The sequence below is a fragment of the Mytilus californianus genome, unplaced genomic scaffold, assembly GCF_021869535.1.
Source record: "Mytilus californianus isolate M0D057914Y unplaced genomic scaffold, xbMytCali1.0.p SCAF_3, whole genome shotgun sequence".
Lineage (NCBI taxonomy): Eukaryota > Metazoa > Mollusca > Bivalvia > Mytilida > Mytilidae > Mytilus > Mytilus californianus.
This window is the reverse complement of record NW_026262679.1, coordinates 128,893,397-128,920,971: the sequence shown is the minus strand read 5'-3', so window position 1 is coordinate 128,920,971 and position 27,575 is coordinate 128,893,397. Positions and strand designations below refer to the sequence as shown.

The 27,575-nt window shown below is 30.6% G+C and overlaps 2 protein-coding genes across 5 annotated transcripts in view; one reads left to right on the top strand and one right to left on the bottom strand.

Moving 5' to 3' along the window:
* The window catches only part of LOC127736181 (stAR-related lipid transfer protein 5-like), a 28,497-nt gene extending 11,062 nt beyond the window's left edge, over window positions 1-17,435 (bottom strand). For all 3 annotated transcript variants that reach the window (XR_007998842.1, XM_052246758.1, XM_052246757.1), the window contains exons 1-3: window positions 17,240-17,435; window positions 9,043-9,092; window positions 3,808-3,940 (exon numbers count right to left, since the gene is read on the bottom strand). Coding sequence is in view for 2 of the 3 variants with exons in the window: in XM_052246758.1 (XP_052102718.1) it covers window positions 3,808-3,940; window positions 9,043-9,092; window positions 17,240-17,344 (288 nt within the window). In the remaining variant the exon portion in view is untranslated. The remainder of the gene's footprint in view (window positions 1-3,807; window positions 3,941-9,042; window positions 9,093-17,239) is intronic.
* A 247-nt stretch (window positions 17,436-17,682) lies between these two features.
* Window positions 17,683-26,377, top strand: LOC127736180 (HCLS1-associated protein X-1-like). 2 transcript variants are annotated; one of them, XM_052246755.1, is made up of 7 exons: window positions 17,683-17,809; window positions 21,221-21,363; window positions 21,586-21,791; window positions 23,275-23,329; window positions 24,640-24,782; window positions 25,384-25,537; window positions 25,909-26,377. In XM_052246755.1, the coding sequence occupies exons 1-7, from the start codon at window positions 17,733-17,735 to the stop codon at window positions 26,097-26,099; spliced, it is 969 nt and encodes a 322-aa protein (XP_052102715.1). In that variant the 5' UTR covers window positions 17,683-17,732; the 3' UTR covers window positions 26,100-26,377. The 2 variants fall into 2 exon arrangements, with proteins under 2 accessions (XP_052102715.1, XP_052102714.1); XM_052246754.1 differs by lacking the exon at window positions 17,683-17,809 and adding an exon at window positions 18,040-18,104.
* The last annotated feature ends 1,198 nt before the right edge of the window (window positions 26,378-27,575 follow it).

Here is a 27,575-nt window from a genome sequence, read left to right as displayed (position 1 = left end):
CTATACCTTATCCTGACCATGACTTGTGCTGAAAAAATCAACAAACATTTAAAAGCATATTAGAGCGCACTGGTTCCCTGAAATTTGATAGAAAAAAAATAGGTACTTCTGATCTGAGCAACAGGTCAATATGCTCTCCTTTTTTAATTTCATGTATATTTTTTTTAATTCAAAGGAAACTTTAAAAAAAGGGTTCTACAGTGATCCCAAGTCCTTAATCTTTCATTTGATACCTAAATTACCCAAATAGTTAACTTATTGACAAAGTTACAGCTATGCGAAGTAACTATTTTGTTAAAAATATGTACTACTTTCTTGTATACATGTTCATTCTGGACAGGCCCTAATTAGTGGTTCTATACCATAACATTAAGATGTATCAAAGCTCAATTTTAAGCTTGGTCTGTTTGCTTCATTTTTTAATATCTTGATTGTTAATCAGTTATCTGAACAACAAGTGAAGTAATCAATCAAACTCATCAGAAATTGACAGTTTCGACAGATAGACATGTTGGAGGGCAGATTACAGAACAACAGATATAATATGATGTCTTTTTAAGATGTCAGTACACAAATGCACTTTTTTTGCTGATGATAGCATTTTAGATATTATGGTGCTCAATAGGAATTCTAACTTTAATGTTCAGAAAGAAATCAGGACTATAATAAAAAAATATTTGGTTCAAAAGCAATACAGCTTATATATATGTAGCATACTACAGGTAGTATACATTTATTACAATTTAATATTGACAAAATGGTTCAAAGGCTGAGACACCATCGTTTCTCTTTCTGAACAAAAGGTGCCTTTCCTGATTGATTGGTTTTTGGTGTTGAATGCCACTTTCAGCAGCATTGGCTGTTTTGAGGCAGACAGTTTTTGTTGGTGGAGGAAGCGGGTGCCCAGAAAAAACTCTGACCTTTTGGCAGAAAAACTGGCAATTCTTATCAATTAAGATGGGACTCACCTGCCACAAGCTGGTTCAAACTCACAACCTCAGTGTTGACAGACTATTGATAATGAAGACACTCTGCAACTCTGCAACTGAGCATCCCCCCCCCCCAGCCACCACAGAAAAATAATTATGATTGGATTGGTGCAAAAATAATAATGATCCACTGTTGCAAAGCATTATTAAAGACGTAAAGAGATCTGAGAATGAAAGGATCATCGATCTTACTTTGACAGACCACCAAGGTAGTAATATTAATGGATTGGAAAACACGTTAAAATAGCAAATTTAAAAATGATGGGCCAGGTAGGATTAGCAGCAATATCCATAAGCAGTCAACTGACTTTAATTATTGACATCAATCGAAAAAAGCAATACTTTCAAAAACCATTAAATTCATTAAATCTTTAGGTAAGAAGAATGTTTACTTGAGCCTTCTCTCTACTTCAAATGACTTTCATAGGGTGCTTCTACATAACCCTATAGGGATGATTACATCAAAGAAAAAAATTAAAGGGATTAGAGCAATTGGAAAACTATACATAAAAATAACCAAGTAATCCCCTTTGCATTATATAATTACAAAAAACATCCTAGGAGATAATTACCAGTAGAAAATTAGTGTACCTAGTATTACCTAACATCTAATTTACCACATATTTATTACATCAAACATCTTTTTATGTCATAAAAGTTCCATAAATATTTCTTTAATCTTCAAATTGCCAGTTTAGATTGCACTTAACAGTTTAAAGTCTGCTCCTGTTAACCAGGTGCCCTGATATAGGTAATGAGAAAAATCATCCTCATTGAAAGTTCATTTGATAAAAAAAACTTCTTCTCTCAAAAACATATTCCTTATTACACAACTTTTTTTAATTTCCATCATCCTAAAGATATACATGAACTATTATCCACTCGACATTAAGCAAGCAAGCATCAATCAATCAATTTCCAGTACAACATTGCTGACCTTGCAAAGTTTATGACTAGAAAATCATCATTAGCAAGAATTAGAGAGATTTTATAAACTGCAACAGAGCAAAGTCATCTTCATCATTTTTTGTAATTAAAATCTCTGAACTACAGTCATCTTCAGCAATGAAAGTGTAAACTTTTGTAATCTCTGAACAACAAAGTCATCTGCAGCAATGACACCTAAAATTGTATAATCTCTGAACTACAGTCATCTTCTGCAATGACAGTGTAAACTTTTGTAATCTCTGAACAATAAAGTCATCTGCAGAAATGACAATGTCAACTTTTGTAATCTCTGAACTAGTTTCATCTTCAGCAATGACAGTGTAAACTTTTGTAATCACTAAACAGCAAAGTGGACTGCAGAAATGACAGCTAAACCAACTACAGTCATCTTCTGCAATGACAGTGTAAACTTTTGTAATCTCTGAACAATAAAGTCATCTGCAGAAATGACAATGTCAACTTTTGTAATCTCTGAACTACTTTCATCTTCAGCAATGACAGTGTAAACTTTTGTAATCACTAAACAGCAAAGTGGACTGCAGAAATGACAGCTAAACCAACTACAGTCATCTTCTGCAATGACAGTGTAAACTTTTGTAATCTCTGAACAATAAAGTCATCTGCAGAAATGACAATGTCAACTTTTGTAATCTCTGAACTACTTTCATCTTCAGCAATGACAGTGTAAACTTTTGTAATCACTAAACAGCAAAGTGGACTGCATAAATGACAGCTAAACCAACTACAGTCATCTTCTGCAATGACAGTGTAAACTTTTGTAATCTCTGAACAATAAAGTCATCTGCAGAAATGACAATGTCAACTTTTGTAATCTCTGAACTACAGTCATCTTCAGCAATGACAGTGTAAACTTTTGTAATCTCTGAACAACCACTCATCTGCAATAAACTGCAAACATTGAAATGAAATAATCCGTTTACAACAATGACCAATTGTGAATGTCTCTAGTCACCTCAATCAATGACAAAACAGCTTTTTTACCATGACTGTGACATCTTCATCCCAAGCAATTAGGATGTAGACTTTAAATAAGCTTTATAACTTGAATACCATCAAGACATGAAGAGGGGTGACAAGAGCCAAGAGTGATGACAAGAGCTAAGTTCCATAGATGTCAATTTCATTCATTTTTTTTAATTATAGGCCCAAAAAAATGGAGGAAGATTATATATGAATCATATACATATTACAACTCTTCATATTACAAATGGTTTTTTTTAATAACATAAAAACTAGCAAACACAAAATTAGAACCATTCATTCAAATGAAAAACCTTACTCCGTTTTACAGACTGACTCATTTTTATTGCTTATTCAGCAGCCAATTATTTTGTAACAATTTTCAGGAGATTTTATGGACATTTCTGTCATTTATAACAAAAATAGAAGATTTTAATGATTCTCTACTGTCTACAGACAAAAACTCAATTTTGACATTTAGCCTGGGAAATGTAATAATAAATCCAAACATTAGACTAACAAACAACTATTGAAATTTTACTGCAACTATCGTGCATATCTGCCAATTAAGTTTTTTGTATGGATTCAAACTAGTGTGTAATGTTTTCCATCAATTATCATCCATCATAATATACATGTTCTGTAATTCCTTTAATAATTATGTATGTATATTAATTCTTGTTACGCACAGGGCAGGTGCACTCGACTCCAATCTTAATTGACTAGTTTTCCTACCAAAGGTCAATGGAGACTCTCCGGGCATGCCAACTTCCTCTACCAAGAGAAACTGACCACCACGAAATAGAACAATAGTGTTGAAAGTTGTGTTAAACACCAATCAATCAATCAATAAATAAATAATTCTTGTTATATAAAATAATATAATCACCTTGTCAAGCCATTTTAAGACTTCTATCTTTTTCATATTTTTGTCCCATTTCATTCTTGGACCTTCTGGTAGAGGTTCCACATATTCAAATACTGTTTTTGGTGGTACATTGTACTCTGCTTCTCCTTTATATCTAGAAAATAAATCGTTTAACAATTTACATTTCTGATGATTTTTTGAGGGTTTGTAGTCTAAGTTGAATAAAAATTTAATAAATATAAATTAAAGAAAATGTAGGGTATAAATGTATGAGACAACCAAACAACAACAAAAAAATCAAATTAGAGGCTCTTTGGAGCCAGCATTACTCACCTGGATCGTTATGCTAAATGTTAACCATGGCCATTATTAAAACCTGTTCAATTAAAATCAAAAGCAGCTTAAATGTAAACCATGGCAACTATTAAAACCTGTTCAATTAAAATCAAAAGCAGCTTTAATGTAAACCATGGCCATTATTAAAACCTGTTCAATTAAAATCAAAAGCAGCTTAAATGTAAACCATGGCCACTATTAAAACCTGTTCAATTAAAATCAAAAGCAGCTTAAATGTAAACCATGGCCATTATTAAAACCTGTTCAATTAAAAGCAAAAGCAGCTTTAATGTAAACCATGGCCACTATTAAAACCTGTTCAATTAAAATCAAAAGCAGCTTAAATGTAAACCATGGCCACTATTAAAACCTGTTCAATTAAAATCAAAAGCAGCTTAAATGTAAACCATGGCCACTATTAAAACCTGTTCAATTAAAATCAAAAGCAGCTTAAATGTAAACCATGGCCACAATTAAAACCTGTTCAATTAAAATCAAAAGCAACTTAAATGTAAACCATCGCCACTATTAAAACCTGTTCAATTAAAATCAAAAGCAGCTTAAATGTAAACCATGGCTACTATTAAAACCTGTTCAATTAAAATCAAAAGCTGAGCTATCAACAGCAACCATGTTTTAGTCTCTGAGGAATTTTCTTTCAATCATACATTATTCATGTCAGTATAAAATAAGGAGATGTGTATGACTGCCAATAAGACAACTATCTAAAAGTGTCCAAAAGACTTGGATTTAACCAATTATAGGATGACAGTGAATCTTCAAAACCCATACTATATAGCTGCAATAAAGGGCACAGAAATAACAAAATGTTAAATAATTCAAATGAAAACAACCAACGACCTGATTTATGACATAAACAATATTCATACATTGAAGGAAAATATCAAATTTATTTGTATGATCTTTAGAAACAGAGGCAAAAGCAAGGTTCACCAATTTATCTCTTATTTCTTTACAAGTGAGATCAAATTAATTTTCTTACAAGGTATGAATATTGTTTTTATCCTGCAATTTAACACCTACGCATAATTTTGAATAATTTTTTTACTTCCCAACTGCTATATTGTTTTTGAATCAAATCAACATGACATGGGACAGTGACTAGGACACTAATCAAATCAACATGACATAGGACAGTGACTAGGACACTAATCAAATCAACATGACATGGGACAGTGACTAGAACACTAATCAAATCAACATGACATGGGACAGTGACTAGGACACTAATCAAATCAACATGACATGGGACAGTGACTAGGACACTAATCAAATCAACATGACATGGGACAGTGACTAGGACACTAAATTGAACTGTATTGTAAATGAAAACAGTATGTTGAATACAACCGTTTGCTCAACAGAAGCAGGATACCAGTAGACTATAAATGTATACTAAATTTTTATCGCTTCATGTTATCTGTACACCTATATTTGTATAGTAAGAAAGGTTGATTGCAGGCAAACCAGGAGACTATAAATGTATACTATACTATTATCACTTCGTGTTATCTGTACATCTGTATTTGTATAGTAGAAAGGTTGGTTGCAGTATAAAAAACAATAAACAATTAAAGAAGAATGTGTCTGAGGACACGAATGCATCAGCTCAAGCTTGCTTTTAAATGAAAATGGGACGGACAGAAAGACGGAGAGAATGACAGCGAAGGGTAACACTTAATGCCCCCTTTGCCGTGCGGCGGGAGCATAAAAAAAATGTTACCTATACAGCAAATAAAAGACAACCACTACAGGCTCCTGACGAGACAGGCATATACAGAATGTAGAAGTTAACAAAAACTTTATCAAATTCCAATATGATGTGAATATTAAGTAAATGATGCTTATTTCATTTTTTTACAGAGCTTTCAACTTATATCCATTCTGTTACAAACCAATTTCTTTTAACATACACCTTTATATAATGAAGTGACTATATTCTGCATCTTTTGATTTAATTATAACAGCTAGAAATGACTGGTCTTTTAAATAAGCTTTTTACAATATTAAATAACACTTAGTCCGTGACTGTCCAAACGGTCAATACTACTATGATTGTAAAACTGAGAAATTCACATACATTACAATGTATTTGAGAATTTGTAATAAAGAGAAATATTCACACAAGAACACACCAGCATGTTAAAATGAAATAATACATTAGCCCGTACCAATACAGGATATTTAAAAGGGTTCATTAGAGTAAAAGTAATGTCATCTAATTCTTGATATAATTTTATTCATAGTTTATGATTACAAATTTATTCATTTATCTAGTTATTTGATTCATTCAAGATACTCAATGAAAATCTTTTAATTTTTTCATTGTTCAGAATTGCAAAAAGATTTTTACATAGTTATATGGAATAATACAACTGTTCTCATTTGCTAAAACTATTTTCTCAATGAAAAGGCATATTTTTAAAACATTGTTATATATGTTATTTTATCACCTTGGTGTGATATTTTGAATTGTTTTTAAGTTTCAGGAAAAGCAAGAGGTTTTTAACTTTTGAAATGTGCAAAATCTCACGTCTTGTGTGTGAGAATTGACAGTTGTATTGAATCTGCTCGACAAAACAAATTTGCTTGCTAAAAATTGACATTAGTTATTACATCACTAAGGTATGTCTGACATGTGCATTATTCATTAGCAGTATCATTAACACACAAGGGCCACAACTGCAGCAGGATCATACTAAAACGACCTTATTCTTGTGGTTGGCAAAGTTACATCACTCTCGTTAACTTTCCATTCATACAAATGTCATTCCTGTATTATTCATTAAAAATCTTAGTACAACAGGAAGCAGTTCTTGAAAAAAAAAATATTACACATGAAGTTAAGTGCCTCCTACGTTTTATTCATGCATCAAGTTTGATCATACATTTTTCATAAATGCATGTTAGCAAATTACAAGCTGTAAAATCAATTAAAATGCTTACGTTCCCTCCTTATATGGTTTACCGAATTTTTTTTTCGTAACTTGAATTTTTATGAATGAGTTACACCAGTCGACCCTAGGTCAATTGGCTTATCTGATGTCATTGAACAATAGGTTCTTTCTGTGACTTAATAACATCAGCATTGTGACATAGCAAAATTACCCGAAAATGCATCTTATAGGTTTGCTCCTGATGTTCGAAAATAAACATTTTACATTAAATAAATTATTAAAATTACTCAGAATCACAAATGATTAATAAATTGTCAACAAAAACTGCATCACATTTTTATAATTTCTTCCTCATGTTTACATACAAAAACATATACAAGTGCATTTTGATGACAAACCACAATAAAACTCTTGTTTGGTGCACTAATATCACCTCTATTGAAATGTATACAGATTACATCATATCTCCATGTCATTTAAAGTATCAAAACTATGCAACAAAAACTTTTTAATAAAAAAGAATATTTTAACTCGCATAGTTTTTAACGTATTAGAGTGCTGAGAAACATTCTATCATACACATTCTTCTTGTATTCAGTAAGTTATAAATACAGACTTAAAGTACATTTTAATTCTAATATAACTGCTTGTCTATTAACTGAATATTAGCATAGAGATTAAAGTACACTATGTGTTTGGATTTTAATTTTCAATAAAAGTTCTATTTATTTAGACTATAAAAGTACACTGTGTTTGGAAGCTAAATTGGATGGATCTGATTGGATGCAGGATTTCAGCTTGGACCTACCCATTGTTAGGAAACAACCCAGGCTTGTATTTCTCGTAAAAAAAAATCTACAGACTTCAGTTTTAATTTTTCTTTAATACATGTTACACAATAATCAAAAGATGAGCAATAACACTGATTTCTTAACTTCCAACTTCTGGAGTTTTTAAAATATTCCATGCTATAAAGTATATAGCTTAAAAGCTTACTATACAGAATTAGTTTTGCTCATTGTTGAAGGCTGTACAGTAACATGTTGTAGTTTACGTCCTAATATCCTTTGGTCTTTGTTTTATAATTGTCTCATTGGTAATCATACCACACCGCATTATTTTTGTACTGAAATTCCAATGAAAAATATTTTAATGTCCTTATGACAAATGATGTATTTTAGACCTTGACCAAACGGAAACTGACCTGTGTAACCTTTCATAAAAGGTTAAGGCACAGAAATTATGATTATAAAATAACTTTTAATCAAATTTCTATGACCATAAATTGATAAATGAAGAATGTGAGTGTGTTTAACTGTGTTGATTATTGTTATTACACATACATGTATATTATAGCAAGAAAAAAGGAGAAGAAATTAAAATAGCGTAGGTCTATCCTTAAACCAAATCCATTAGTCCAAAATAAAAAGATCTCCCTACGGACAAGATTTTGTCTGCCCTAAAATGCCTATTGAAAGTAAATAAAATAGATCTTACTACCAGTACCTTACCCTATTAATTCAGTCATTATAGTCGGTCTACGATGTTAGAGTGTTCATCAGGGGGAGAGACTGAATCATTTGGGTTAACCAGTACCTTACCCTATTAATTCAGTCATTATATTCTGCTGCTCTACGTTGTTAGAGCGTCCATCAGGGGAAGAGACTGAATTATTTGGGTTAACCAGTATCTTAGCGGTTCCCTATTAATTCAGTCATTGTATTCTGCTGCTCTACGATGTTAGAGCGTCCATCAAGTTGGGTTAACCAGTAGTCCCTACCCTATTAATTCAGTCATTATACACTGCTGCTCTTCAATGTTGGAGTGTCAATCAGGGGGAGCAACTGAATTAGTTGGGTTAACAAGTACCTTTCCCTTTTTTTAATCAGAAGTAAATTTGAAACAGGCATACTTTTGACAGTGTTATCAATTAAATACGTCAGATATGTTTGTATTTTATTTATTTTAAGGCCATTTGATTGATTATGTTAAAAATACTTACAGATGACCACTAAAATATTCTGACTTCACACAGGAGATCTTGAAGTCTTTCTGAAAAAAAAACACCATATAAACAGATATTAGTAGCAGTAAAAGACTAATAACCTTTATGATAGCTTAGACCCAGTGCCAGATGACAAACTTCCTACCTTTTAAGATAAAATTGAGAATGGAAATGGGGAATGTGTCAAAGATACAACAACCCGACTAAAGAGCAGAAAACAGCCCAAGGCCACCAATGGGTCTTCAACACAGCGAGAAAATCCCACACCAGGAGGCGGGCTTCAGCTGGCCCCTTAACAAAAATGTGTACTAGTTCAGTGAAAATGGATGTCACTCACTAAACTCCGAATCATACAAATGAAATAAAATTAAAAAAAAACATACAAGACTAACAACGGCCAGAGGCTCCTGACTTGGGACAGGCGCAAAAATGTGGTGGGGTTAAACATGTTTTGTGAGATCTCAACCCTCCCCCTATACCTCTAGCCAATGTAGAATAAAGAAACACACAGCAATAGGCACAGTAAAACTCAGTTTCAAAAAACCATATCACCACACAGCTAAAACTAAACACAAGTTTTCATTGTGAAAGTAATAACATTAGCATTACAAGTATGACAGTTTTATTAGGATTAGACAACAAGTGAATTATCACTTTTACAAATTCCTCTCTTAAATAATAATAAACACAAGTTGAATGTCAAGATGGACAGTAAAAAAATCGTTCTGCAGAAATGGAATGTAGACATAAATAAAAGTCATTACTGATAGACAAAATTAAATATCATTAAACATATAAAGACAGAGGAACCACACATGACAACATGAGTTCTATTGTCACGATGTTCTATCTTTAATGTAATCTGTTTGGTTTTATTTTTTAAATGGAGACAAGGACTATATATATGTAGTAAGGATCACTGTCTGTATGACACTTATTCTTGAGCATTATTATGATGATGATGATGATTTTTACTTTAAATTCTGAAAATTTTGCACGCATTTTTTATTGTGATTGTTCAACAATGAACACAATCAAATAGGAGATATATTAGTATTGCGATTTCAGGAATTAATGTGCGAAACCTTTCCTGTTGAAATTTTCCCAACGATAAAATCATTGCAAAAATTTCTGAATTTACAGTAGTATTCTAGTTGTAGATTCGGTATCATATGTTTTTATTACCGTTTCAGCAAATAGTCTCATTCCCTTCACTAATCTTAACTTCATTTTCTGGAAAAAAATTATCTAAATAATATTTGATACTAAACTAACAAGAAATTCTTAACTATCAATCACATTTGACTACTATAAATTAACTAAAAGTAGTTGAACACCCAAAAAGCACCAAAGTATGTTACCTTCCGCTTGCACTACTTGTACTTAATTGAACCAAAATATCAAACTGAAGGATCTTGTTATCAAATTTGTGAGTTCTAGTGATAAATCTTAAAGAATGACATTTGAAGGATCTCTGATGACAATCAAGTTATGGGAAGTCACAATACTCTGACATATTCAGCTCGCTAGTTGGGGTTAGGCAAGGGGATGTTCTAAGCCCAAATTTATTTAAGCTTTTCATTAACGATCTGCCTCCAAGATTTGAGTCGAGTCCAGATGCTGTTTATATCAATGGGCGTAGAATTGATTGTCTTATGTACGCCGATGACATTATTATATTATCAAACACTAAACAGGGTCTGCAAACCCGACTTGATAACCTGCAAACTTATTGTATTGATTGGTGTCTAGATGTTAACTTGTCCAAAACAAAAGTTTTAATTTTTAACAAGCCTGGAAAATTTTTGAAGGAATCACTTTGTTTAGATAATGAGGCTATAGAATGTGTTAACAGATATAAATATTTAGGGATAGTCTTTACTTCCAGTGGTCTTTTTCAGCAGGGGAAAGAAGAGCTATTCAAAAAGTCCTTAAAGGCAAAATTTAAACTACAAAAATCCATGTCAGCTTGTAATCCAAGTATTGATACTGCAATCCATTTATATGATCACACAATAAAACCAATTTTATTATATTGTAGTGAAATCTGGGGTACCTTTAAGATTAACTCTGCTGCTTGCAAGAAAAAAAGTGATTATCTATTTGAATTAATTTACATAAATGATTATTTGGAAAAATCACATTTCAGGTATCAAAAATATATTCTTGGTGTAAATAAAAAAGCCTCAAATTTGGCAGTGTTATCAGAGGTTGCAAGATTTCCTCTTTATTTTTCTGTCATTATATCTATGGTAAAATATGTACACAGGCTTAACAAATTGGACGATGGGTTACTTTATGATGCTTATGTTTGTAATAAAATTTTAGATGCAGGAAACATTAATTGTTGGTATTCATCTATGAGATATGTCCTTCAATCACTTGATATACAAAATTTGAATACAAAGCTCAATAGATTAATTAAATTTGTAAAATGTAAACTTTGTAACAGTTTTAAAACATTTTGGGGGGTCAAAAGATCTGATACCTTATCACAAGGTAATAGTAAATTAGAAAATTATTTCAACCTCAAGACTGACTTCGTAAAGGAGGCTTATTTATCAATTAAAGATTTTAATATAAGAAGAGCTATATGTAAATTGAGAATAAGTGCACATGATCTTAAAATTGAGAAAGATAGGTATAGTAAAAAATACATAGAGAGAAGTCAGCGTCTATGTCATCACTGCCTATCACATGGATCAAATTCTATTGAAGATGAGACCCATTTCACAGTAAGTTGTCCTTTATATAACGAACAGAGAAAATTATTATGGGATAAAGTAAACAGTTTTTGTAATAATTTTAAAGAATTACCCAAGGATAAAAAATATTTCTGGCTGTTCACAAATGAGCATTTACCAACTCTTATGTGCCTAGGCAATTATATAATTAAGTGTTTAGAAATAAGATCCAGGTGGATACAAAATATATAAAATTATTATGCAATTATTGTTAATGTTATGTAAGACACATGATGTGTTAGGCTCTGATCCTGTCCAATATATGATAGTATTATATTAGGATATAGTTTTTCTTTTTTCCAATCATATTGTGCTTAATATTGTTGTAAATGATGCCCTTTATGGGTTCTTGATTAGATTAATAAAATTCTTATCTTATAAGTTCTAGTACCTAGGTATGAAATTTCATTGGCAGGCAATCTTTGATAAATTTAAATGTACTCATTGAAGCAATAAACAGATCAGAAAACTGGGTATAATTGATAAAATACAGATTATATAAATCTTTGATTACACCTGAAAATGTTGATAACCTCTTTTGAATTTCATTCACATATTTCTTATGTTTAATAACTATTCAGGATTGACTACACCTGGCCATGTAAGGGTGGTCACTACTCATCCAACCTTGAATTGTTTAGCATCACTCTTGATTTTCTCAGCATAAACCTTAAGTTTTAAGATTATATGAGATAAGTTTGGAAATATTCCTTCAAATCATGAAAAAGAGTTTGATTAAATTTCAATTTGTATTTGTCATAAAATTAAGATACATACATTTTTGTACACACAATTATTCAAAAGGTATAAGATCTATAGATATTTTTCTTCAATGTTTAAAATAATTATTTTATAAACTTCACCGTTGAAAATTGGTCTGTGGTATCATCCCTTGGAGATCAGTATCACTATTTTGCGGGCTGCGGGTTGCGGGCTGCTCTATTTCATTAAATTACAAAGTAACTGTTACATAAAAATCTAAATACTAATTTTCCATATGAAAATGTGTATTTTAATGAAAGTTGCTTATAAACCATTAATTCAAAAGTATAATTATCTTTAATTATAGCGATAATATAAATTTTAAGAAATTAAAATCAATATGAAAAAAAAAGAGATATTTTACTTAACAAACAAAAAAATTACATTTCTGATTAATAACAAAATAAACACTAATTGATTTGATTGCATGGTGATCCTCCCATGGCCAGATCTGTTTCACTCCCCCTCAAATGTATACTGATTTATAGAATAAGGAAATCAATTGTTATAGGATCATGAAGGTTCGATTTTTCCTGTTAGATAAATCCCCCACACACAGTAAAGGTATAATAAATTACACAAGGTGGTTAATTTATTTATTGTTTCCTTCATAAAATCAGTACAATTTGTCAACAAAGACTTCTATATATACATGTAGAAATTTGTCAATGGTCCCCTACTTAGTACACTAAAACATTGAACTGTGATTATTTCTACAAGGTTACAGACTTTATCAGTTACACTCTGACATAATCCAAATTGTGTAATCAAGCAGTGATAGATATTGGCAAAGTCATTCATATTTCTGTTCTCTGTGTTACAATTACTAATGCATTTGAAATACAATCATTATAAATTTTATCAACTATTGGAATAATTGCTGAATGAAAACCTAAATCTAGGAATATTAGGTCATTATTTAAATATCTTTTTACCTTCAATTTAAACCAAGGAGACACATTTGAGTTCAGTGAAACACTAGTATGCCAAATATTTTCTTAATTCTGAGCAGATCCAGAAGTTGGATGTTCTAGGAGAGGGTTCCAGTCTAATTTACATTGTTGTCTTTTGTGTTCTTTAAATTTGAAGAAATGGAGGGTTAAACTGCCAATAATTCTCATAAGTCATAACTGTAGAAATTAAAGCAAAAAAATAAAAAGTTTGGGTATAAATTCTACAAGACCTAGTTAGATGCACAACCTACGAGTATAATCTACTCACACTGTCTTCTGAACTTAAGAGGTTTTAAGTGAAGAACTAACCAGGGGCTATTATGGTCTCATATGGATGGTTGATGCTTTAATTATCTTTCAAGAGTTATCAGATTGAAATCTTAATTTTCCATCAAACTGATGAATCTTTCCAACGACTAGTTAACTAAAACAGTGTGATTTATTTGCTACAACATTAGCACTTTGAGGTACATTGAGTTCAAATGAAGTAAAACCTTAATCAAAATGCCAATCTTATTTCTGATACTACTAATCACCTTTTCATAGATAATAAATACTTGTAAATCCTCAACCATGGATAATCTATTACAGATCAGAACTAAAAATGAATGATTTATGAGGTTTTTGAAAGAATTCTTCAATTTCCACCATCTAAATTTTCTACAAATTATATATATTTATGTTTCAGATCTCCTAAAGATAGAGAAATATGATAAACTGCTTAAAACTTTTATCCTTTTTTTAATAACAGGGTTAAAATGCTTCTTACACTGATATACCAAAAAAAATTAAACAAGATTCACAATTTTATTGATAAATAATGGATCCTCAAGGGGCATATACTCAAAATATAACATTGATCTTGAATTTATGAAAACCAGTGTAGGGTCACAAAAACCATAGCTTTTAAAAAAAAAGGAAATTGTAAATCATAGGAGTATTGAGGCCAGCCACCCACTTCACAAAAAATCTTATGAGAAAAAATACTTGAAAGTCATGAACATTTCAGCATAACTTACGATCAATTTTTGATGTAAGATTTTTTTGTGAAAAGAGCCACAGCCATGGATTTTCCCTTTGAAGAGGATCAGAATGTATCTCTCAACTTGCCATCCTGAAAGAATAGACCAAATATAAAAAAAATTGTGGCTTAAAATAAAAAATAAAATCTTGACCTTCCTTTTAATTTTCATACCAAGACTTGGTATTCAAGGACCCACATTTAAAAGAATTTGACATGACCAACAAACAGGATAATAAATAGAAAAAAGATGCCTTGCTCTACTTTTCTTTTTATTTTTCGAAATGTCAAATATCTTTTTACTTGTAATAAATTATAATTAAATAGAGATGTTTCCTGAAATATCAATGTTTACTGACAATAATAGCAGTCTAGACAGATAAATATTATTTAAATAGGCAATATCCCATTCATGTCAAAATTTAATGCATTTTCATGTGTCATATCAAATAGTTCATGCATGTAAAATACAACAATGTCTATATAATGAAACACTTTAAGTTCTTCTCATAACACATAAGGATGTTGATGGAAACAAGTGGGAGAGATCCACTCTTACTCTACTGTATAATGAATCAGTACATCCACTTCCCTTTGTGGTGAACACTGAATTAGGTTCGAGTAATGCTTGGAATGTTAACCATATTAGATTACTTTTTGGTGCAATATTACAAATTTCCATGATTTAAGTTCATGTCAGTACATCTAGGTTTGATTTTGTTATGCAAGCATTAGTCCCATAATTCTCAAAAATAAAACTTGATGATAAAATAGAAGACAGCTGGTCAAGCAAACTTCTTTTTAACTGGTTTGTGACCTATTTTGGATGAATTTTAGAGCAAGGCTATTCAAAACAACTGCGAAAATAAAATGTTTGTATTCATAATACAGATTTTCCCCATTATATATACTGTAATCCAAGTTTTACAAAATGGGACAATATTCCTCCAATAACTATACATGACTATATATATAATCTCCAGTGTCCTGAGCAGTTGCTCCTGATGACATATTGACTTTTAATGCTATGAATAGGGAATGTGCCATGCTCTCTGGGTGTAAAAGAACATTAAACACTTATTGTAGTTGACCAACTGTAAGGCAAACTCAAACTTAACCACATTGTTGATCCATGCATTTTGTATTATCTGTTCTCATCCAGAAAATGCATGAAATATTTGCCACTTCACTTTAATTTCAACCAATTAATCCACACTCAGAAGTTACATTTAGGACCATTTGGCTAAAAATCCAAAAGTCAAATTCCAAGCTTAATCATAACAGAATTTTGCTTAATTTTCTTCCTACTTTTTTGCACAAATTCAGGAAGTCTGAGCTTCCTATTGCAAGGCAATTTTCCTATGGTGCCTACCTGTAATTTATATTCCCTATAAGAGAGAACTATCTTTCATTATCTAAAATGACTTACACAAAAATTATCAATTGGTTCAAAAATGCAAAAAAGACATTTAATATGCCACCAACAATCCCAGTATTTTGTTTCAAGATTTTTGCGTTTAACTTGCTGATGGCAATGGACTTGGATAAAATGAATAGTTTGAAATAAATGGCAACAAATGAATGATGTCTAAAATCTTTTGGAAGATACATTAAACAGAAGATATCTCTTCTCTGTAAGAAATCATTGCGACATTGCAGGAGGGTCTGGAAAATTGCCTAAAAATTTTCAAAAATAAAGGAATAAAGGACCCCCCATCCAGACCTTTGTACAGATAATAATTAAAATTTTCTTAATTATACCATAGTAACCATACCTTTTAAGTTTTTAACAGAAAATATTAGCATGAGACTCAAAGCAGTCAATAAATACATAAAATTTTATATCATATATCTCTTAATTTTGTGGTTTACATTCTAAGCATCTTTAAATCAGTAAACATTTAAGATTTGACTAACATATTTGATTGGGACAGTGTTAATTTGTGAATTTGCTGGTCATTAAAATCATAGAAAACAAAAAGAAAACTAATAAAGTAAAATAAACTCAAATATAAATACATATAAACTTAAAACAGAACAAAAAACATTCAATATATAAAGATAAGAAAGAAAATATTCATTCAATAGAAATTAAGAAACTCTTTTAATTATCAAAATTCAATAAACAAAGGGGTTAAATTTCACTGACTAAAATTTTACAAAATTTTGTTAAGAGTGCCAGCCAATGTTTTATTTTAGCCCAACCAGGAAGGTAGTTTTGAAAAAAAGTTACTATAGAATATATATGATTGTAGATTTGATAACTCCATTATAGAAATCAATTTCTTCATTGAAGAAAAATATGTAAAAGTCATTAATTATGTGATGTTACAGAAAGTAAGACAATGTAAGACACAGTTACCTACATTTGTACATATCTACAAAGCAGGATTTGTACATCCTTCTTGGGCTCTAGATGCATTTGATGTTGGGTTGCTGTCTCATTGAAATATAACTAGCATTTGTATCAAAAATCAAAACTGTATTTTAATTTATTATTTTAACTTCTTTATAATAAATTGCTATTTGCTTAAATTCCAGTGGCAAATATTTCAAACCTATTCCGGACGATAACCGTTTTAATTAAAGCCTATCAATTTTTAAATTGAGATAGATATGCAATTTTTCTCTACTTCGCATCTGTTAACTACAAAATAGAATTATTCCAATACAAATTAACGATTAAAAATAAATTTAATTAATTAATTAATTACCGTTTCTTTAGCAACTTCCCATTTGTATTTATCAGCATTATTAAGATATTGTTGAAGTTCCTCTGCAACCTTTGAAGCCTTGTCATGATAGTCCTCTGTCGTCATTTTGATTTGGCTTTGATTTGAGTCGATTTAAGTTCTTCAGCATTCAATATACCTTTTCACGTGTTACCGGTGCTGTCAAATAAATAATATGAAGTCATGTGACTTTATAACCACTTAAAGGAGAATCTAATATATCAATGTGATTAAAAAAATACGTTAGTGGTCATTTAAGATTTGAAATTATTGTAAATATCTGTTTTACACTACGATTTTGTTAGCTGCGGTCAATTAAATTGTGTATTTGATTTTTAAATCATTGAATTACTTTCGTCTGTACAATTCCGCCTATATCAGACGAAATAAAACAATTTCTCCCTAACCGGAAGTAAACAAGAATCAATACACATGCGCATGCAGACGAAGTATTTTATGAAACCCAAAAGGTGCAATGAGTATCAACGACTTTTTCAAGTCTTTCTTCGGTTTTAATAGGACACAAGAGCATCATCCATTTTCAAGAGAAAAGTATGTACTATGAAATCCAGGATTCAGGTCTATATACGAAAGAATATGATACACATTTTATGTTGAAGATGTGTTTTGAACAGCTGGAACACAAAACGACGCAAAAAATAAACTATACCTTCAGGGTTTTCTATTTATATGCTAGCTTTAGCATTTATATATTTATAAATAGTATTTCAAATATAGACGCCAATTGTTCAAAAATTAAGTCCAGAAATGGTACATCTGACAAATGTTACCACTCCATGTCCTCTATTCTATTGCATCATTTCTTTTTTGTTGGGCAACCAGGAAGGTAATACACCTTATTGCTATTTGTCTGCCATTTCTGGACATCACAAAGGTTCCCAAAATATTTTGATCTCACAATAGAAAATGACTTACGCCACAAAGAAAAGTGATATGTCACCTCAATACTGACAATGAATAGTTCAAGTATCGCAGATATCAATAATAGCTATAAGGTCTATAACAAAGATACATATATATAAAAAAAAATCATATACACAATTAATTTTTATATGACCGCAAAAATTTTGCGGTCGTATATTGGTATCACGTCGTTGTCGCTGTCAGCGTCTTCCAAGTCGTCCAAAGACATTTGGTTTCTAACTTTAGTAAATGTAAATAGAAATCTATGAAATTTAAACACAAGGTTTATAACCACAAAAGGAAGGTTGGGATTGATTTTGGGGGTTATAGTCCTAACAGTTTAGAAATAAGGGGCCAAAAATTAGCATTTCTAGTTTCCAGACAATAACTTGTGGAACGGTGTATGAATCTCTCTGAAATTATACCACAAGTTTCCATACCACAAAGGGATGGTTAGGATGTGCTTTGGGGGGTTATGGCTCAAACCGTTTAGGAATTATGGGCAAAAAAGGGGAAAAAAATAGGTTGTCCCGGTTAATGTAATGGACATATACTTTAGTACAAAACATAATTTAAAGCAGTGTAAGGGAGATAAATCAAATACACCATTTGAATTACCTCCCTTACACTGCTTTTAAATTATGTATAAAGTAATGGTTAATGAATAATTAAGACAATTTAAAACAGTGTAAGGGAGGTAATCCAAATACAACGTTTTGATTACTTCCCTTACACTGCTTTTAAATTATGTTTAAAGAAATGCATATTTATAAAGGAAGACCAGTAAAAATATCTGCAAATGTTGCATCTTTTTTTTTTTACAAAAAAATCCATATGAAAGATTTGACACCATATTTTAAATTCTATTATAAAATATATTAAGTTAGCACTATGGTAAATTTAAATTGGTAATTATGGTTGCAAATTCCATTGGAAATTTGAATTGAGATTATGACCATATCTTGAGGGAAAGAATTTTTTTGGGGAAAAAGGGGGGGGGGGGGGGGGTAAAAAGTTATTCTTCAAATATTTTTTTTTTTTTAAATTTCAAATATTGAAAAATTTCAAAAAGTAATCTTTAATTGCACAGTATGGCGCATTAGATTTGTAAAATCTTTGACCACATTTATTTATTTGCTATGCCGAATCTGACCGTGTATTTAGATTTTTAGTTTTGGGTCCAGTTTTCAAATTGGTCTACATCAAGGTCCAAAGGGTCCAAAATTAAACTTAGTTTGATTTTAACAAAAATTGAATATATGGGGTTCTTTGATATGCTGAATCTAAACATGTATTTAGATTTTTGATATAAAGTTAATTTACCTATTGGGTGTAACAACTTTTTGAGGTAAATTAATCTTCTAATCTATTATAATAATTAGTAAAAAAGATTTATTTACACTTTGGGTATTTTGCTGAATTTGCTCAAAATGACCCTAGATCTACCTCTGAACAACTTTCTGATGTCATGTAACAATCAGTTTTTAATTTAATGTCAAATTTTCCATTGAACATATTGAGTGAACATGTATGATGTCACTTTACAAGAGAGGTGGAAGATACTAAAGGGATAGTCAAACTAATAAGTTGAAAAACAAACTGACAATGCCATGAGTCAAACCAAAAAACAAACAACAGTCTATATATACCAAATACTGCAAAGAAAACTAAAGACTGAGCACAATGAACCCCATCCACATGTGACACCAGTAATGGCAGAAAAATTTGCATACAAATGAAATGTAAATGCATTTATACAAAGTAGGCATTGGATTAATCACTAGGTGGGGCTCCAAAAGATGGATAACTCAATCAAATTCAAGACTCTAATTTCATGCTTCTGACATATATTACTTTCATTCTTCTGACATATATTACTTTCAAAAATAAATTTATTCTGTAGCATGAAACAAATATTAAGGTGAAAGAATTTTATAGATTGCTAAAGATAAGGCTTAAATGTTCTTCTATAGTAATAATGAAAAAAAAACAATTAATTTTTCTGCTAGAATTTTCCCTTGGATATCAACCCTGCAGAGAGTCGGCACATTTTCACCATTCCACATGGCAACACTGCATACTCTCATGCCACTATATGTGTTGTTATACTGTTCTAGTTATCGATCTTTCCGAAAAAGGCTATTATACATGTATGTCAGAAAACAGCTGAGATGTTTTATAAAAATATACAAATATTTGTACAGATTGCGTTATCTCCCTTGTCCTTTTAACACTTTCTGATATATTTTTCTGATGTATTATTAATTTTCTTATCATATCATAGAAACAAATTGCTTTATTTAAATGAAAAGAAATTTAGTACCCTAGGAACCAGGCAACAAAGAAAAATTTATCTTGCCCTGTTTATTAGATTCTGTAAAACTACAAGATTATCCAAATAATTCCTAAAAGTGAAGTAGAGTTACCTCCCATTGAATGCAGAAATTAATGCAAGGAATTATTTTCAAAGTATGAAAATTCATAATATATGACAAACATTGAAACAAATGAAAAGAAGTGTACATCTGATAAATGCAAGCACTAAGGCATCTTTTCCGATTATTTTATTGGCTATTTGGCAATTGAGAATTTAGTTGGAATGCCTATTAAATGTACTGTTGAGCTCCAAGGGTTAAACCTATAATGAAAGAAAATGAACAAAATAATGTGCAATGTCACATAATTGTTTAATCTTGAAACAGTACTGCCTGTACAGACTAAGGATGTTAGATCAACTTCTTTACTGCTCAACAATATTTTTAAGGGTTACAATTTTTCCCGGAATTTTTGTATGAGCAGTTTTATACTCTAGAAATATTTTCATTTCACTTCTTTTTTCTTACGGTATACTGATGATGAGGTAGTAACTGTTTTCTTCTTTTAAGTTGCATGATTCTTGTACTTAATATTTCATTGTGTAGAAAAAAATACTAGCTAGAATACAGGCAAAATCTTTTCTTGTGTTGGTTAGAATATTTGATTTTAGAAACTTCAATAGAACTATACTTTTTCATTTGTAAATCTTTTTTTCTCTTTTAGTATTTGGGATGAGGATGGTAACGACGAGGAAGATGATCATGGAATGTTCTTCTTTCACTTTGATTTAAACCGTCAGATGGAGAGCATGCAAAGAGAAATGGAGGATATGTTTCGAAATTTTGGTGCTGTAGAATTTTTCCCAGGTGATTATAATAGTATAGACACATGTAAAATTCCTGTTAATAATAACCAAGAATTTTTTAATAGGTTTGGACATAAACACATTTTTTTTTAAATCACGCTGTCTTGATAAAAGTTCCTGTCTTTTTATAACATTACATCATTAATCAAATGATATATACACCTTTTTCTTTATACATTGTAGTTCATAACAAGTATTTAAATGATAAACTTTTTTATTACAGGTTCACAGCATCCTGAGGTAAGAAATCCGCAAAATCCAAGAGATCTGATGTTAAAAGGCAATGAACACAAAGAGGAAATTTTCATGCAACCTCGTCAACCATTTGCACCAGAGTCAAGAACCCAGCAAAATCCAAGAGATCAAATGTTAAAAGACAATGAAGAGAAAAAAGAATCAAAGCCATATTTCATACAACCATTCACTCCTGTAATTATTTGGCTTTATTTTCCCTTTGTCAATCACTCTTACTTAATTATTAGGTTGATCAGAGATTGTAAACAGTTGTCAATTGTAAATTAACATTTATAAATCATTTTATTGCATATTTAGTATGTGCAATGATTATCAAACTACCAGAAATGTTTTTGTTTCCTTCCTTCATCGGTATTATGTAAACACCAAACAAATGAAATGTTGCTGATTATTTGTCATGGCATTTATTCAACATTATTTAACCAACAAACAACATCAACAAACTGGTCAACAAGTGAAAACTTGATGACAATTGATAACTAAAGGGAAACCAACAGTGAATATAAAATAGTATGTCTAGCTGCTGGTCAGATCCATAAAAGCTCAATGAGTATAAATTGAATAAATCACTGCCATTTAAATAAGTTGATGTTGATATCCAATTCACTATACTTATAGAACTGAATGCTTTGAAGATAGACATATTTTAATCACTAATTTCTTGAAACTTTCTGTATTCGTTGCATCTGTCAAACGTTGAAGCTTCTTTAATACACAAATAATGATACCAGATGGTCTAAACTGTACATTTAATACATATTGGTCTGTTCATCATGCAATCTAAAAAATATACCATGAAAATAAATAAAAATTTATAAAAGGGAGAGAGTGTGGGCTGTAATGTCTTTAAGAAAATTTGACATGGAATGAAAACTTAGCAGGAACACATGTTTATATATCACTAAAGTCCATGAGGCACTTAAAATCATATTCTTCATAGTATGTTTGAATTTAATGTAAATGGCAAACCGATAATAATGGACTGTACATTTAAAACACAATAAACAAATAAATGCATTTTCAATGTAATAAATCAATTTATATATTTAACATTAAATTGTATTTATGGAGTATACTGTTAATTGAGTACATTGGTTGGAATGTGTGCTTTTATTACATTGTATATCTCAGTTAAATAATAAAATTTTGTGTTTTATTTTCTTTGTCAAATTCAAATACTTAACAAAAAAATAAACCCCAAAATACAGGGAAAAAACTCTATTTATATATTCAGGATGTTACCTTCTCTGTGGTAGGACATTTGTGTATTCCGTCAAGTAAGAGCAACTTAAAGAAGTATAATAATGCTTACAGTCGGTGCAATTTGGGGAAGAAAATAACTGTCTTATGTTTGTTAAATACAACAAAATTATCAGAAAACAGTTAAATTTCCCTCAAAATTTCACCAATTATAAGCTTGATTTTACTTCTTTAGGTTACTCTTGCTTGACTGAGTATCAGAATGTTCAACCTCAGAGTAGGTAACCTGTCGAAAAATTATAAACTCCAAAAGTTGGTAAAGGAAAAAAATCTATTGATATATTAAATGTTGTTTTCTGACCCAATGTATTGTAAATGCTTTAACATAAATATGATGTGCTGTAAAATGCTGACGTTATAGAATATTTGTATTGTAAAGATTAATATTCTTTTATAGTTCCGATCTCCATTCAGTCCGAGATTACCTGCAACAGAAAAGAGAGAAGACTCAGGTACATAAGTCTCATAGAAACTGATGATTGTGATTATTCAACATACTGTAAATTCACAAATTATTGCATGCATTTATATTTTCGAATTTTGTTTAATGGACTTAAATATGAGATTAATTATTGCGATTTTAGGAAAATCTGCATATATTTATATGTATCAGGGCTGATATGCATATCCAATCATCGTAGTACATGTAAAAAAAATCTGTCCATTAAGAACAAATCTTAACTTCAGTAGCTTTATGCATATCAGCCCAGATATCCGAATGCAAGTTTTTATTATTGCAAAACTCATTCAGTCACACTATTTGCTTTTATAAAAACCTGGCAATAATTTCTGATTTACAGTATCATTAAATGCTAAGAAACATTCAGAAAGTAAGAGAATAAGTATCCTATTCCTAGCCTTTTGAAAATCTCTCTTAGAATTTCAAGGGTAGAATTTTTAACTTAAATGTACACAAGTATGCACAATAGCCATATCATTTAAACAATTTACTGTAGATTCATAATTTTTCGCTAGGTACTAATTTTCATTGGTTTAGATGAACCAAATATTCTTTACTCATTAACACCATATCTTCATTCCAGTTAATTCCCCTTTTGTAAATCTTTCCTCCATTTTAAAATATCGGGATTACGTTACAAGGATTCAGAAAATTTTTAGTTTACAAAGCAAAATTTTACATCTGAAATTCATGTTTTGTTTTTGTTTAAAGCAGTGTTATTCAACAAATAGAAAAATAAAACCCACAGTAGAAATAAATTAGTTGATATTGAATAAATACAACATAACATGCAGCTTTGTGTGTCATTTAGTATTCAGTATTGGTACATGCATATTCATCAATAGGAAATTGATAATTTTGTACAGCAAAATAAATCAATGGTATTTTAAGGAGAAAATTAAAGTTCCCATTGAATTAACTCCACAGATGATAATAGTAATTGCATTTATTCAATAGGACAGCTCACCATCCATGAATTTAAAAACCCCATACTGATTCCCAAGAAATTTTTACTTTATTTTCTTTGCAATAAAAATATAAAGTCATCCCAACAAGTATAAAAAACTTCTCTTATGAAGTTCTGACAGTTCATCAAATGACCACACAAAAGTTGATTATATAACACAAAGAGAAACTAGTGACTGATAGGAGTGCAATTAAATACTCTCCATTCATTGAAACAAAATCGATGTTTAGGTTAAATATACTCATCATTAAACAGAGGAAAATTATTCTGATGCTTTGAAACTGTATAAAAGAACCTCAATTAAAAGTATCAAACATTTGGATGTATCATTGTAGATGTGGATGGAAAGCTTGGAGTAGATGATGTTGCGAAACTCTTTGATAGTCCAAAGTCACAGCCAGAGTTCAGAATGGAACAACCTAAAACATATTCCTATAACCGAAGCTTTTCATTTACAACATCAAGAGGTCCAGATGGGGTACGTTAATTTACATATATGATTATGTGCAGTTTAAAAGATGTTTCATTAAGGTGTAGTAATTGGCTTAATATTAATTTACTTAAACAAGAGACATTTACCAAAATGTTGAGAAAAAAAGAATAAAAGAAGGGCCAAAATCTACCAAACTGTTATAGCAATAAAAAAAAAAATCATTATAAGTGGCAATATATTATATATACAAAATTCTTTGCTATTCAAAAGGGAATTATTTATACTGGTACATATAAAACACTTTCTGATATCTGATAATCCGACTGTCATCAAGCAAAATCTTCCCTGCAATTTAAAAAAAAACCTTTGGGAGGAGGGGTAAACTTTCCATTATTGCTATGAGCGAATTATTGTCATTTAATGCAGCTAAATGAGAAATAATGTCATTATTTGAATACCATTTACATTTTGTCCAATATTTGAAAGTTCAAAGATGAGGACAAACTACCAAAGATTTTTGTAATGTCACATACAATTGTCAACCTGGTGTTTCTATAATTTATGGTAATATCAAGTGTGACCCATTTATATAATATTTGTATTCTCAGATTATTTAAAGCTCATCTTTTAAATTTTGTGATTTCAGAGAGTAGAACAAAGGAAGACAGTAAGAGATGGAGATGGGAACGAGGAAGTGACAGTTACAAGATCTATAGGAGACCAGTCACATTCTTTCACTATAAAGAAAGATAAATCTGGTGTTGAGGAAAAGATTGAAAATTTTAAAAATATGGACGAAAGTAAGAAGTATTTATTGTTATAATGTGCACTGATAAATTAAGTTATAGTTTTATCATGTTTGTCTTGGGAAGTATTAAAAAGAACCAAAACCTTGTGTTTGAAAAGGATAAGAGGTACACAGAATTTTGCATTAAGTCTTTAAAAACAAATATATACCAGTAAGTGGTTTTCAAGAAAAATGTTTTATCATATTATTTATATACATCAACACTGTCTAAGATGATGTATTCTTTCCAAGTCTGATGTTAGACCAAGGTGTCTTAAACTACAATTAAAAATTAGCAAATGTTAAAAATGGCAGATTCAGCTTGATTTAGCTATTTGTTGGTACATAATTTGACAATTTTCCTCATCTATATTTTCTTTACAGAGGATATGAATAAATTCAACAGAACTTGGAAATCTCAGCAACAACCATCATTACCAGAATCTAAAGGAGATCAAATGATCAGAGACAACCATCCAGATTTAAGAGACAATATCCCAGTGATTAAAGACAGTACAGATGCATCATTGTTCCATAAATTCTTTAATGGTTGGTTTAAACCAAAGAAGACCTGAAACTCTGTTAAATCTGTCCATTTCTAAATGGAAACAGAAATGTAAAATTCTCAAGTGACTTGTTTGTTTTATGTACATGCTGTTTCATATTTTACATAAACCATTGTCTTTCAGTTTTTATTTGCAAATGAATGGTAACAGATATGTTTTTTTATTTTTGTTTGATTTAACTTCTCATAACCAAAGAAGATGCTTAAGACTCATAGTGAGCATGTTTAATATAAGTGCTGACACTTTAGGGTAACTTTTGGAAAATAATAAAATTCATTGTATCAATATTGAATATTTAATGAAATCAAGCTTGGAAAATGAATAGTTTTAAATTATTACAACTACTGAAGTTTTTCATGTAATAGTTTTCACATTGTGGTCTTTTAAATAGTAAACATATCACTGTGTAAATGAAGAAAGTGAGATATAAAAGAAGGATAAATTTAATCCACATACAAAATACTGAATACCTGATATGCATAGATCTAATTCACTGGTAAAGAACCCTGTAATAATAATTTAATGTCACATGATTTATGTCAGTTGGATATTTACTTCCTACCAAGAATATACATACCAAATATTGAACCCACTTGTATAATGAGTAAGGGAATGACCTATTCATAAACACTTAAAATGGCTATTAGAATATGAGTGAATTCAGTCTTAAAACTATTCAGACTCACATATATTCCCTACATCTAAATTAATTTAGTAAATTATTGTTCATCTATCATGCAAAGTTCCTAACAAAAACAGGATATTTTTTACGATTTGGTCACTAGTTATCTTGAAAATGAGGTAAATGTCATGACATTTGATTACTGTCCAGCTCTAGTAGTATTAATCACTGTATAAATGTTGGTTGATCTAGATTTAAAAGGGAATAAGATTATAAAAGTGTTTTTGCGCCTGTCCCCAGTCAGGAGCCTCTGGCCTTTGTTAGTCTTGTATGTTTTTTAATTTTAGTTCATTTATATGTTTTGGAGTTTAGTGTGACGTCCATTTTCACTGAACTAGCACACAATTTTATTTAGGGGCCAGCTGAGGACCACTTCCGAGTGCAGGATTTTCTTGCTGCATTGAAGACCCATTGGTGGCCTTCGGCTGTTGTCTGCTCTTTGGTCGGGTTGTTGTCTCTTTGACATATTCCCCATTTCCATTCTCAATTTTATTACAAATATAAACTTTCAATGGCAGAAGTATCAATATGTCTCGCTCCCAGCTATAATCTCAGACAAGACAAAAAACACTCCTATGTCTCTCTCCCAGCTACTTAAATCTCAGACAAGACAAAAAAAAACACTCCTATGTCTCTCACCCAGCTACTTAAATCTCAGACAAGACAAAAAAAACACTACTATGTCTCTCTCCTAGCTACTTAAATCTCAGACAAGACAAAAAACACTCCTATGTCTCTCTCCAAGGTAATTAAATCTCAGATAAGACAAAAAAAACACTATGTATCTCTCCCAGCTACTTAAA

Coding starts and splice junctions, on each gene's coding strand:
- LOC127736180 (XM_052246755.1), top strand. CDS start 17,733: ATGAGTATCAACGACTTTTTCAAGTCTTTCTTCGGTTTTAATAGGACA. Junction 17,810..21,220: donor CATCCATTTTCAAGAGAAAA/GTATGTACTATG, acceptor TTTCTCTTTTAG/TATTTGGGATGAGGATGGTA. Junction 21,364..21,585: donor TGCTGTAGAATTTTTCCCAG/GTGATTATAATA, acceptor TTTTTATTACAG/GTTCACAGCATCCTGAGGTA.